Genomic DNA, 14,587 nt, shown 5'->3' on the forward strand with positions numbered 1-14,587 from the left:
TGTCGTACAACATAGTTTGTTTATTGTCTATATGAAATATTTTTGTCAATTGACTTTCTTTTTTAAAAGAGTGTCTAACACAATGTAATTCGTTACAAGTATATTAAGTCAATCTATATCTTCATCAAAGTAACCAACTATGATTGCATATAAAGTTTACAATCTTTATCATTGTCTTAATCACTTATACAACATCATTGTGATAAATCAATGCACCGTGTCACACATATAGTTTGATATAAATTAAACTTCTGTCTTCAAAAATTAAATTAATGCAATGTCTCACATGGAGTTCGGTATAAGTTAAACTTCTACATCAACTTTTTTTTTTAAAAACTTTAACAAATATTAAATCGTTATCTATGACAAGTTAGACCATACATATATTGTGATAACTTTGGAATATACTATGAAATTGATAACGCAAATTCACATTAGTCTTCATATTTATTTATTCTTTATCTCATACAGAGATGGAGTGGGTATGCCAATATTTATAATATTGAAATATAACAATAAAAAAAAAGGAATATTATAAACATAATAAAATAAAATTATTTTAGCGGTGGTTAAAAAAAATGGTAACATTATAAGACAAAAAGAGAATTATGTGTTAAGAAAAATGGCGACATTATAAGACAGGCTTAGGAAAGACATTTCAAAATAATATTCTTTACAAAAAAAATATAATAAAAATTATATGCCACCGCCACTTTCACTATCCATTTCATTATTTTAATCTTTTTTTTCTTTAAAAAAGAGGAAAAGGAAAAAGTGGGAAATATCCGTATGGTCACGTGAGGGTCACGTGGGCCCTCATTGTGGCACCGACGGGAACGGCAGTATGATGGGGCAGCGGTTGACAGAATCATATAAGAAAACTGCCTCAGCGTATTAGGCGTCGGCCTCTGCTGAGTGAAGAAAGTGGGGCAATTCATAGACTCTTTTTTTGGCTTGTTGAGAGTAAGGGAGCTTGAATTTGATGGAGGATTTCAGATCGAAATCATGTGGAGATGGAAGAATGCAGATGGAAAGCTACCATGGGGGAGGGGGAGGACCCACTTCCACTGGTATGCAAGATCTCAGGTGTTACAGTGCTTCATATGCTTATCCACCCCAAGCCCAGATGGGCAATGACCCCAAGTTCAAGAAGGGCAAGTCCACTAATGGGTCTCTCTCCAAGGCTTGGAGTTTCAGTGATCCTGAGTTGCAGAGGAAGAAAAGGGTTGCCAGCTATAAGGTCTATGCTGTTGAGGGCAAGATGAAGGGCTCTCTGAAGAAGAGCTTCAGGTGGCTCAAGGATAGGTACACCAGAGTGATCCATGGGTGGTGATCGTTTCTGCAGTACTTGGGTATTAATATTATCTTCTTCTCCTCTTCCTCTTCTTGATACTGTAACTTATGGAATGTATTACCATTATCTTTAAATTTGGTGTTAATGTTAGAAGAATGGAGTTCCATGCCTTGTTTCTTATTGTATGTGGTGTGTTGATGAATGAATTAATTTTGTAAATTAGGGTACTGAGAATTAAAACTGATTCTGGCCTCTGGATTTAGGCTCTGGTTGCTTGGATTGAATTGGAATTGGAAATGGAAATGGAGGCCTCAATTCCGAATCCAAAGTTTTGGTTGCTACGTACAGAATTTAATTCTTCCAGTCAGGTACAAGACATGGGTTTACTCATTTAAAGTTCGGGATTCAAGCAACCGATTTGCTCAGAATATAGGGTATTCCAAAGTATATTGATTTTGGATTGCAGCAGTTGTGCACTCTTCGCTTCCTAAATTGGGTTTTCAAAGAAACTGTGGTGTAGCATCAGGTTTTAAGCTTATGGTGTAGCATAGTTTGCTCATGAATGATATGTAAAATTTGGTTTGATGAAGAGATTTTTGTCTGCCGACTTATTTGTTAATTCTAGCTTTGTATCTTGAGATTGTTCTGCATCTTCTTGTGCAAATCCATTACTATTCTGGCCATGTTATTTTGAAAGTTCATGGGAACTACTATGTCCTTACAGAATATAGGGAAGCCTTTAGTTTTTTCTTTTTTGTGAATTTCCATTGATTTGTATAGTTGATTTCTTTGTTGAAGCTGAAAAGTGTGATAGTCCCTTGATGGAGCTGAATGGTGAGCAGGGACTGAAATAGTCAGCCTAAGCAGTTGATACATTGCTATGGCTTTCTTCTTGGTATCATTTATAAAAGTTCTGGCTTTTTGGTTGTGCAGACTATTAGCACTCTGTGGCTTCCTCTCCTTTTCATTAGTTTGTAGGTGGAGGTGTTTATGGTGTAGCATGTATTGCCAAAACCTTGTGTTCCAAAAGATTACCATGGCTCAGTATTATTTCTGAGTTCTAAGGCCACTTGTACACTCTGAATCTCTATGTGGTTGGATTTTCGTCTTGAAAGTTAACATTTGTACCTTGCTTGATAACCCTTCTTTCCAGTATATGGTTTGATTTGTAGTTTTTAGTCTTCAGTTGGACTTGGTATGTAGCTGCCTAGTTCCTCAAGAGTAGAGACACCTTGTTAATGAGCAAAGACATCTTTGTTATGTTTACCTGAATGGCTTGATTTCCCGTCTCCCAACTATTCTTCATTCACAGTCCAACTCCCCCTCGATACTTTAAAATTCAACCTCATTAGAAGGTGTTTCTCCCTTTGTTTGAAAGGAGAGGGGTGGGGGTTTGGAAGAGGCTAAGAGGGTTTCCAACCAAAGAATCCTTGCTCTGCTCTGCTGTTCAGTCCTATATATGATAGTTCTTGGAAGAGCCTCTCCTGCTATTAAAGAAAGTAGGTGTTGGGTTTGTTACTAATACTTCCTAGTTGATCATGTATGAGAGTTTTGCTCCACTGGGGACTACATTTCTTCTTGTGGTTTTGTTTCTTATTACAGAGTGTCAGTTGAATATTTTACCATGATCTCTGTGCTCTTCTTGGGGTTGCTATGGTGATTTCTGGAGTTCCTTTGGCATTATCAGTTAACTTATTTTGTGGTTTGGTGACTTGCTTATCCCTGTTGTTGACACACAACTAGGTGGAACATTCGAAACCCTACATGGTGATTCACTGAATTTTTTCGTGATAAACGAATATAGGTCAAAGGAAGGTAAAGGTGGCAAACCCTAGTGAAAGGAAAGAAACAAAGAATCAAACCAGTTCATTCCAGGACCATTAAGATAAATGGCTTATGAATTCAGCCTTAATATGGGCAAAATCCCATTCCCTCCAAGATTCTTCAGTTACTTGCCAAAGTTGGTAGCCATATATTTTATTATTCCCCTGCAACTCATGATTACTTTGTTTTGACATGGAATATGATTCTATATCACTTGGCTAGCATATCTTGATTAATCAAGGTGATCTTTCAGGAACATGGTAGGTTGGTGGGGATGTGATGTTTTAGTAAATGCTAGCTAGAGAGCTTTAAAAAGAAAAGTTGGGCGAAAGTATATCGAGATTTTCAAAATAATTTGCATCACATAGGAATTCTTGGAAGGTATTGATGGCATTATAAATGTTTAAGTGCCTAATTTTATTAAAAGCGTAAGTCACTAAGATTTGGGTCCACAATATATATTATGCCCTTAACGCTCTCCTCACAAGCCACCTTATATTCCACGTGAACAGTTTTAAGCGTAAGATGTTCAATTAATGATAATTCTAAATTTTTAATATCATATTGAACAATCAATTTTCTTAAAAACTATTAAGATTTAGGTGGTATTTGTTTTTTTAGCTTTTTGCTGAAAGCAATTTAGTTTTAGAATTTAGGTTGTTTGTTTTTCTACTTTTTCATTACTTATTATAAACTTTTTACTAAATAGAAAAAGTCAAAATATGTAGCTTTTTCTAAATAGAAAAAATAACATATTGATTTTTTTTACTTTTTAATGTTTAATAGAAATAAAATACTATAAAAACAAACAACCTAATATTTAATACTGTTAAGCATTAAGGTTCTATTTAAAATTAAGTAAAAAAACAAACATCACCTTAATCTTACAATGTATATATATATATATATTATACCTTACTCTAGCAATAATAAACACATGGCTTTGTATTTCCTACCCCCATAAGATGTTTAATTTTAGTTCCATACATGTGGCTCAACAAGAAAACAAGATCTTTGTCACACTTAAAAACTCCCGAGATACAAACACAAACCATTCAGTCATCTTAGGTGTTAATTTAATTAATAAATAAATGAAGCTCAGAGAGCAAAAACCACAGAAAGATTCAGCGATTTTTTTAAATTTCAGGGACACAGCAGTTTGCAGCATTTACCAAAATTCTTCTAAATTATAATTAATGAACTGGTATCCATGCTATTAGGCGTTATTCAATCTACTCACTTCCACTTTTGTGCTAACTCAAGCTTCATTTATGATTTAACAAATGAATCAAAGATCAAACAGCCATGCATTATTGTCCATTGGAGGAGCATAAAGCTCATTCAGAGCGAACAAACCCTAGCCATCATCGAGTTCTTCATTCACAGTGAAGAAACCCTAGTCATCATCAAGTTCCTGTTGTTCTGTGAAAAGCCATTTTTTGATACCAGAAGGATTTGAAATTGGGAATTTATAAAAAGAAACCAGTGAAGGCAGAGCAAGAAACCAAATGCGTACCGAAAATCATAATTGTTGTAATCACCCCTTGCAATGATTCAGGGACTATAGCAGTATCAAAAATATAAGGGCCGCGGTTGCTTTGGTCGCTGAGAAAAGAATGGTCCACGATTTCTTTTACTATGGCATAAACACAGCCGATCAAATCAGAGGCTAGGAGGATATGCAATCAATTTTGGCTGCCAAACACTTAAGCCTGCTGCATCAGTACTCAAAGAGTGAAAAATGAACTTTTATAGGGAGGAGAATATCAATACAACAGGCCAATTTACAGTGCCATTAAGTTTAGAACCATAACATGAGACACCTCAAGAGACTTCAGAGAAGGGAAAAGGGTTAAAAGAAATGAGTAAACTAGACTGGCGAGCAGTACCAACACAACTCAATCTCCATAGACATAGCCTTCTCTACATTCTCTTGATAATTTGATATACGTCTTTTGCAAATCACAACCCAGTCTGTTGGGTACCAGCTCACAATTGCCCCTGAAAACTCACTCCAATAGCTAACAAATTCTACTGCAAGCGTAGTAGCACACTGAGTCCAGATTTACAAGAGTTGAGGGAGGTGTGCATCTAATAATGAACCCTCTCATCATTGTCAAAATTCAGATTCTCAATGCCCCTGATTGTGGATTCATAGTTCTTTATGTTAGTGATGTTCCTACCAGATGATGTGCGCTTGGGGTCTGAGGATCCAACCGGTGAACTTCTTTGCCCACTTGAGATCCTCCGTACTGCTGCTCCTGGGCTTGCCTCAGTGGTATGTGCACGAGAGGGATCAGACTCGCTTCCCATAATGGCTGCGTCACGGCTGCTAGACACAGCAGCTCGCCTTGATGAACCACTTGACCGCCCCAAAAAATGGGAGCTTGATAACTGCATTGCCCAAGCATATTGCTCATCAGGTTAACCATAGAATACAAGAAGCAAGTGGTATACCCTCATTATGTAGGGACCAGCATACAAACACCATTCAGAGTTATAAATATAAAATGAACAGATATGGCAAAAATAAATTCATTGAGAGAACATCAAACCTCAAGATCCAACCAAATAGCAACCCTCTAATTTTTTGGTGGCTGAGCAAGACTTATGTTGTCAAACCCTGAATAGTTGGGACAAGTCATTATTGATTATTTAATTGGAGGCATGAGCTCTTATATTTGGGGGCTAATCGGTGTGACATATTCAAAATTTAGCGTTCTATTCCAACCAGTTCAGAATAAAGCTAAGATGCTGGGGAACCCAAATGCATCAAGGCTGTCAAGTTTTCAGATGCTGTCATAAAATAAAAATTTAAGAAGTATGATCACAAGCCATTCTGCATCACAAGAGATGGGGAAATTCTACAAACCAGGAAACAACTTGAAGATGGTAGAAGCAATGATGCTTGAGGCCATCAAATTTTAAGATGTTTGCACGGAATATGAATTTACAATCCAAAACCAACTTATCTTTCATAATACAAGAAACTAAAGCACTCAAAAGAATATGATCACAAGCCATTATAAATAACAAGAGATATCGGTAAAATTGTACAAACCAGAGGATGACTTGAGCACGCAGAGACAGATAGAGAGAGAGATAGAGACTTTTTTCTAATACCATCAAAACAACTTACCATAGCATCTTTACTCACTGCCAAATCGCTTGCAACTGGACTCTTCTGCTTGGATAAACCTCCTCCATCACCAGAAATTCTCCGACGAGAAGGGTCCATAGAAGATAAACCAGCAGGTCTCCCTTCTTCTCCTGAAATAATTTAAAGCAGCAAAAATTTAAACCCCAAGCATATTATACCAAATATTACCTACAATTTTTATTTTTTTATTTTTTAAAAAAAACATACATTTAAAACACTGAAACATTTCTAAAATAGCTCAAGGAATAAGATACAATATTTCAAACCAATTCAAAGGAGTCATGTAGTGTGTTTGCATGTGCATAGGTGTGCAGAGAGATGAAAAAAACAAATTGGAGAGAGAATCTAAATAGAAAATAGCTAACATCCTCAGTGCAAGTGCACAAGGGCAAGTAATGAGGAATGCTTCTGAGAGGACCACCCAAGTAGGAAGCAAACAGGGTTATACGTAATCAATAAACCATCCAAAAACATCAATATAAGATGCAATGCTAAAATACTACCTGACTGCCTGTCAGCATTGGCAACAGCAGGAGGGGGCAGTCCAGAGCTTGTTCCAGCACCAGGACCCTGAAAGAAACACTATTAATAAATGCCTCCATAGTTGGTATTAACAGAAGGAAACTAATTTTCTTACAAGAGCACTCACAAGAACACGAGATGGAGGAGTAGCAAGCTGTGATTGCTGGTACTTCAAAATAGTCCAGTCAAACACATAGTCAAACTGGAATCCTGCAATAAGACGTACAGACACAAACAGATGATGACAAAATGCATTACTGATGGTACTGATTCTCCTAACAGAAAAAGTTACAAAACTGAGATTGCAATTTTGAGGTTCCTTAATTTCTAAGAACCAGTTATAGAAAAAATATTCAAACCTTCGCGAATAAAGAGGTCACGGAATATCCTTTTCAGATAAGCATAATCTGGCTTATCATCAAATCGCAGTGAACGACAGTAGTGGAAGTATGAAGCAAATTCTGTTGGATAACCCCGACAAAGGACCTGAGAAAGTAGTAAAACTTTCCAGTCAAATTCAATAGAGCTTAACATCAAAGTAGGCTTCCAATCAGTGTATTTGGAAACAAGTTACCTCAATCGATGTGGAAACTTTTCTTTCACTAATTTTCTCATACTTTTGTTTCTTAGTTCCTGCTTTCAGTCCCTGCCAAGGAAGACTACAAGGAAACTGTAATAAGTAAATCATGGATCGAGCTCAGGAAGTCAACAAACTAGGTAGGCAGTGACAGTCACCTTCCTCTTAGGAAGTACATAAGCACATAACCAAGAGATTCTAAATCATCCCTCCGGCTTTGCTCTACACATTCCCAAAAATCAGAAAAAAACACAATCAATCATCTGAAATTAGGACAGGAAATTGAATTGGCATGAATATGTACCAAACAAATGAATATAGACCACACATACCAATGCCAAGGTGGGTGTTCATACTTGCATATCTTGCAGTTCCAGTCAAATTCTTATTTTCTCTGCAGTTATCATACATCCACATATGATGAGTAACAGGCTTTAAATAATTATAGTATTTAATCCACAAAATAATAATACAAAACAAATATTGAAAGAAACACTAAACAAAATTGCCAACTCAAATGATACCCCAAACCTAACAACATAACAATAGATAAGGGGTAAGGACACAAAGTGAACAAGCATATTAACTATGCCAAAATATGAATGCATAAGCATCATCAACATCACTCCCAACACCACTGTGATCCCATCCATTCTTGCTGTCACCAACTTGCTATCATCATTGTTCACTGTCCCCAACACATGAAATTCAGTAAGGACTCGAAAGTCGAATGAAAAAGTTGTTCCAACAGAAAAATCATCCCTAATTGACTTTGGGCATTAATTTTAAACCTCATAAATCTCAACATCAACATTATAAGATAATCTCATAATCCACAGCAAACTTGTTCCTCATGCATGGAGCAAACATGCATGCATGCATTCATAAAAATTCAAATAATGACCATAAGGATGCATAAAATAATTGGAGCACATCTTACCTATAAGGAATGTGCTGATGTGTTGCAGTATCTCTATATTTCTTAGCCAAACCAAAGTCAATGATGTAGACCTGGAAGCATGTGAAAAAAAAAAGAAAAAGAAAAATAGCAACCCTCTCCTTAACACAAATATCCTAAAAGGCAATTTTAGAAATATACGTATAATTTAAAACAAAAACAATCAATATAGTTTTGAGACAAAAACCTGATTTGCACGTCTTCCCAAGCCCATTAGAAAATTGTCTGGCTTGATATCTCGATGTAGAAACGATTTAGAATGAACAAATTCAACGCGATTGATCTGAAATAAGTATTAAAAAATGACATAAACTGATAAACTTAGAAGAAGAATAAAAATTGATGTGACAGTATTAGTTAAATCAAAAGAACCTACCATTTGATCAGCAAGCATGAGCACTGACTTCAAAGAGAGTTTCCTACTGCAAAAGTTGAATAGATCTTCAAGACTAGGCCCAAGCAAATCCATCACAAGAACATTGTACTCTCCCTCTACTCCAAACCATCTCACATTTGGAATTCCAGCTGCCAAGGTCAAGAAAGAGGGAATCAGACAAGGATGTCAAAACGTACATAAAAGATTTCTTCATAAAATAAAACAATAGACGGAAAAAAGTTACAAAAGAAAAATGAATTCCATACTTCCTCCCTGTAGAATTCTGTATAACTTTGATTCATATAGTAACTGTGGATGCTTTGTCTTGACATTTTCCTGCAGATAAGAAACAGTGTCTTTGCATAAGAACAAATTCATTGCCATGGACAAAGCACTCTGGGAAACCAATTCTGCAGCAATCTCTATAGTTCAAATACGAACACAGATGACTAATCTCTGAAAGTAAATGCATAGTACATAAACATCCAAAAATGTTGCACATTAAACCAATTCATTACAACACAATTTCATTCAGTAAAAGCCCATCTCTCTTATTTGGCAGTGGTTTCCATCAACTGCAAAGTCATAAATCTAAATAGAGGTAAAGTACTGTAAGCAGATACATTTCAAACTATGAATGGTAAGAGACTCGATGCCTTCTGAAGAATCTTCCTTGTATGCCCATCATATTAGAGTGGCTCAAATTCGGCCTGTTCTGTTTATGTTTATAGCTTGTCAACCAGCCCAAGCATACACTTTTGTTTCAGTTACACCAAATAGAGAGAGATGCTATAAAAAATTAAAAATTTAAAAAAAAAAAAAAAGTCTTTTGAGAAGGACACAAGGCTGGACCATATGAAATGCTCTTTATTTTCTTAAACCAATTTGGGTTTTAAGCACCAGAATAAACATGGAAATGTGTTAGACAGACATCACTACAAAGTTTCAAGCATGGAAATTTTCTGTAAACAGCCAAGAAAAGCAGCATGCCTTTCCAGCCTGCACCAACTAGACCTGACAAAACCCTCCTCCCAACTGCTTAGGATTGATTAGGATTAAAAAGACCCATCTGTATCATGAAAACTAATTAATGAAACAAACACTCACTTCCAATCAAGAATGTCCCCTGTGGAAAATCATGCAATCATATAGGATGTATTGTTCAACATCACCCAAATGCACCTAGAACCCATTAAATGATGCCCTACTTCATTTATTTGTAACTAGTTAAGAATTTAACAAAAACCATTCCTGAGATTGACAATTTCAAAACAATGCATATATCACAGTTTAAAGGCAGATTCCACAATTGGAATGTCGGTCACAACCTACTTCATTCATTTGTCGCTAGTTCACTGGAATTTAACATATACCATTACTGAGATTGACAGAATTCAAAATCAAGCAAATACGACAATTTAGAGGCAGATTCCGCAATTGGAATATCATCAATAATATACGTCATTCATTAGTAACTACTTCATTGGAATTAAGTGCAAACCACTACTGAGGTTGACACAATTCAAAATCATACATATACGACAATTTAAAGGCAGATTCTGCAATTGGAATGTCATTGAGAATTTACTTCATTCATCAGTTCAGAATCATAATATACGACAATTTAAAGGAGATTCTGCAATTGGAATGTCATTGACAATTTACTTCATTCATCGGTGACTACTTCAGCAGAATTAAACATAAGCCCTTACTGAGATTGACACAATTCAAAACCCCGTATATACACACGACAATCTCAAGGCCGACACCCCATATGGAATGAGAATCAAGCACCTTGCAAGCTAATCACTAAAACAAGCAAATATAACAGATTCCAGCAACTTCAACATACAAACACACAAAATTTACAGAAACATGAAACAAGAAACAACAATCATCTCAAGCAAAAATCCATAAATTTCCAAGCCAAACTCGAAAAAGAAGCACTCACAAGCTTAATTGCAACCTCCTCGTTCGTCTGAATGTTAGTACCTTCACCACCAAAACCCAAAATTAAAACAATCAATCACCAGCACACCCAGCAAAACCCTAGACAGAAAAAAAGAACAATGTCAAAGAGAGAAAATTGAACAAACCGAGATAGATCTCCCCGAACGAGCCGCTACCGATCTTCCTCCCCAGCCGAAACTTATTCCCAACGCGAGGCTCCATCCACACAAACCCCAACAGATGAAACCCTAACCCACTAATTCAAACCCTAATTCAACCCAAAAAAAATGAAAATTCAACTTATTAAGAAAAAAAACAATACCTAACCCTCACCAAAAACACAAACCCTAGACCAAGTGGTAACAAAAATAAAATCAAAATAAAAAATCAAAAAATCAAAAATCAAAATGAGGAAATCAAAAGCTAGAGTTAGGTTGAAGAAGGAGAAGAAAACTGAATCTCTCTCTGGAAACCCTCTCTCTCTAGATACTGAGATTTTAACAAAATCCAATTGAAAATAGAATGGAAACAACAACAACGACAATGGCCTCTTGTGGGGTGGGGTTTCTTTCTTTTATTTATTTCTTTTTATTTAAAAAATAAAAATAAAAAATAAATTGGGTGAACAGTCCACGCGTGCTTCATACGCGAGGCGAAGCGTGTTCTAAATCGGAGGCGAGGACCCACTGTCCGCGTCAGTTTATCCATCTGGTTTCCGGCTTTGGCGCCTATTTCCCACGTGTTTCGCGTGCGTCTCATGCTTTTTTTTTTTTTTAATATATATATTTTATTTTCCTCGTTTTGATTAATTTTAATTTTAATAACCCTCCTAAGTTTCATCACGTTGACATTCAATTAATTTTAAACGATTTAATCGTGACTTAGAGATGTTAATTGACAAATTTTCACTGTGAAAATTATTTATCCCCTTCCCTATATATATTCATACCACATTTTTTATCGTTTTAATATTAAAAAAATATCATTTAAATTTTGGTATTAAATAATAAAGCATATTTATAAATACTTAATTTTACGATAATGAAAAAAGAATCTATCATTTAAATTTATATATAAATTTCCATCATCACCAAATATAAATCGTAAGTCATCATTTTCAAAACAAATTTTTATTTCGTTATTAACTACGTTATTCATAACTTGGTTGAAGTTTGATTGGTTCAACCGGGTTAGGTTGAAAAATCACTCATGCAAACAACCCCACCTTTGAATAAATTGATTAGCATAATATTAAAAGGGCATGGTTTGGTAGCTAGACCCAACATATTCCTTATGGTTCAGCCACTTTGGGTCATCATGAGCCCCAACTGTCATGTAACTTGTTCTTGATTTGTCAATGGAACTTCAAGTGAAGGCATCTACCAATCTAACATGCCCTAGTCTTTTGGATTTAAAACTACTTACATTTGCTTTAATTTACTTTTAAGAATTTAAAAATCTTTATTTTTAAATTTTTTATACTTATAAAATAATATTATTAATAAGGTAGTATCATGTGTTAGTTTCATTTATTTATGTCTTAGACATATTTAATGATCTGGATATCTTATTTAGCAGGTATCACTACAATGCTATAACATTTTCTTTTTAAATTTGATAAGAGTTTTGATGTTTGTGTGACTAGGTTTTATATTTAGTTATGATAAATGATATTTTGATTATGAAATTTAAAAAATGTATATTATTTTTATATAGAAATCAATTTGTTTTTTTTTTTGGCTTGCACATGAAGCCACTATATGTTTTATCTTCAATTAAAAATAACTCATTAATATTAAACAATATAACTAAATTAAACCTATTAATAACATATTTACTTTAATTATATTAATTGATATCAATGACTTATTTTTAACTGAATTTAACTTTTTTTATTCAACAAAAAAAAACAAACACGATCAAAAATGTTTTCTAAGTAGTTGCACATTTCTGAGAACCCAATTGATGTAAGAATGGGTGTTATCTCCTACCATCATACATAAGAACATGATAGAAAATCTCTTCAAAATTCACTTTCTTCTAAAATATTTATTTCATGTTCTAAAAATATTCTTATTATGAGAAAATTTTAGATACTATCTGGTTTTGGTTTTGATTTTTTTTAAGATTTGATCGATGTTTTCTCATTTATCATTTATCTTAAAAGGGTATAATAAATATTTTCATTATTGTCATTTTTCAGCTTAATTGTGTATAAATAGTTGAATTGCTATCAAAATAATATTGTGATATATATCTATATATCCATATATATAAAGAAATTTTATAGTAACTTATTAATTTTATACCTGCTAATCTCAATAGCCTAACAAATGGAGAAAAATTACTTTGGAGTAAAACAAAACCAATAATAGAAAATGGAACTTTAAAATAATTTTTAGTTTCAACAAACATGCTTTGAAAAGAAAATTTATGTTATTGTATGCACAAATTTCATGATGTTCTACAAAATTAACAAATTATTGGAAAGATAATGCGAACAAAAATTTAATGATTATCGGTATAATATTTGTCTTAATATTTTTTACAAAAAAATCTTTCTCTCTGATTCTTTATCGCAACTCGAAAAACAATGATGAAAATGTTTTTTTTAATTGGAAATTAATTGAGGGACTCTAGATCAATTGAGGTCATATAGTGGTTTTTTCACTAATGAACTTGTTGAATGGTAAAAAACACATGTCGTTTATTAGACAAACCTTTTCATGTGAAGTCGTTTTGTGGCTTTCTAGTATGAAATCTATTTATGGAGCTTATTATCTCCCTTTTAGTAATAGGGAATTGAAAAATATATTTTAAAGATTTCGTTCTAAAAACATGTTTTTTATTACTAATTTAAGGTGTGTTTTTTTGTGAAGTAATTTGAAAACAAAAATCTAAATACAAAAAATGTTTTAAGAACTTTCATATTGTACATAATTGTATATTATTTTGATAGATAATAAATCAAGAAAACTAGTTTTTGTATTTTAGTTTTCATACAAAATTTTGTTATTGAAAATAAGTAAAAATTATTTTAAAAATTGTTTTAAAAACCATTTTATAGGTTATTTAAAAAAAAAAAGTGAGTAAACTAACCCTTTGGTTTTTTGGCTCAAAGTCATGATTTTTTGTTTTTATTCCAATTTTTTAAATCCTGATGTACCCATGTCAATTTTGGAGAATAGCTTCAATAAAAGAATTTTTTATTTTTTATTTTTTGAAAACTTCAACATTGAATATTTGCTTAAATGATACTTAATTATGATTTTTGGATTTTGCACCACATGTATTGTGGGAATGTTTAAAGGATAAAAGTGACTAAATTCCAAAAAAAAAAAAATTATTTATAAAATTATTTGATTCTTTTTAAAAAAATTTAGGACATGTAAGATAATTATTTTCGAAAACTATTTTTTATTTTTTAGAAAAAGAAAAACAAAAAAATTATATCTAACAATAAAAACGATTTTCTATTTTTTATTATTAAAAAAATGTTTTAAAAAATATATTTTAATTATTTTATATTATTTTCATTTTAATTATTTTAAAAAATAATTATACAATCATATAAAATAATTAAAAATAAAATCTTTGATATAAAAAATTATTTATAAAAATATTAAAAAATAAAATAAAATATTTGAGATTTTCAAACATATATTTATTTTATAAAATATTAAATAATGATTTTAAAAAAACTATTATCAAAAACTAATTTTTCAGGGTTGTTTTAAAAAATAGTTAAAAAAAAGGGCTTGCATTCCCCCATCTTATTAATTTTCAAATGATTATGAAAAGGTTTTCCCATGTCACTATTTCTGCAAGCTCAAAGCAATGGATTGTGTTAGGGAAAAAGCACACTACACATCATCAATTAAATAGAAAATTTCACAGATTACATTAATTCTAAACCCTAGCTAAAT

At 33.1% G+C, this 14,587-nt stretch overlaps 2 protein-coding genes across 2 annotated transcripts; one reads left to right on the top strand and one right to left on the bottom strand.

Moving 5' to 3' along the window:
• Nucleotides 1-768: 768 nt before the first annotated feature.
• LOC100266443 (uncharacterized) lies at nt 769-1,474 on the top strand. Its single transcript, XM_002281287.4, has one exon. It carries the CDS (start codon nt 983-985, stop codon nt 1,331-1,333), a length of 351 nt encoding a protein of 116 aa, XP_002281323.1. The 5' UTR covers nt 769-982; the 3' UTR covers nt 1,334-1,474.
• Nucleotides 1,475-4,850: 3,376 nt separating this feature from the next.
• LOC100261234 (casein kinase 1-like protein 2) lies at nt 4,851-11,246 on the bottom strand. Its single transcript, XM_002281309.5, has 14 exons — nt 10,808-11,246; nt 10,663-10,703; nt 8,978-9,047; nt 8,712-8,860; nt 8,523-8,618; nt 8,318-8,388; nt 7,710-7,771; nt 7,536-7,599; nt 7,375-7,459; nt 7,160-7,286; nt 6,928-7,010; nt 6,782-6,848; nt 6,258-6,388; nt 4,851-5,512 (listed from the first exon to the last, which is right to left on the bottom strand). Exons 1-14 carry the CDS (start codon nt 10,881-10,883, stop codon nt 5,210-5,212), a joined length of 1,425 nt encoding a protein of 474 aa, XP_002281345.2. The 5' UTR covers nt 10,884-11,246; the 3' UTR covers nt 4,851-5,209.
• Between the last annotated feature and the right edge of the window lie 3,341 nt (nt 11,247-14,587).

The sequence above is a fragment of the Vitis vinifera genome, chromosome 11 (genome assembly GCF_030704535.1).
Source record: "Vitis vinifera cultivar Pinot Noir 40024 chromosome 11, ASM3070453v1".
Taxonomy (NCBI): domain Eukaryota; kingdom Viridiplantae; phylum Streptophyta; class Magnoliopsida; order Vitales; family Vitaceae; genus Vitis; species Vitis vinifera.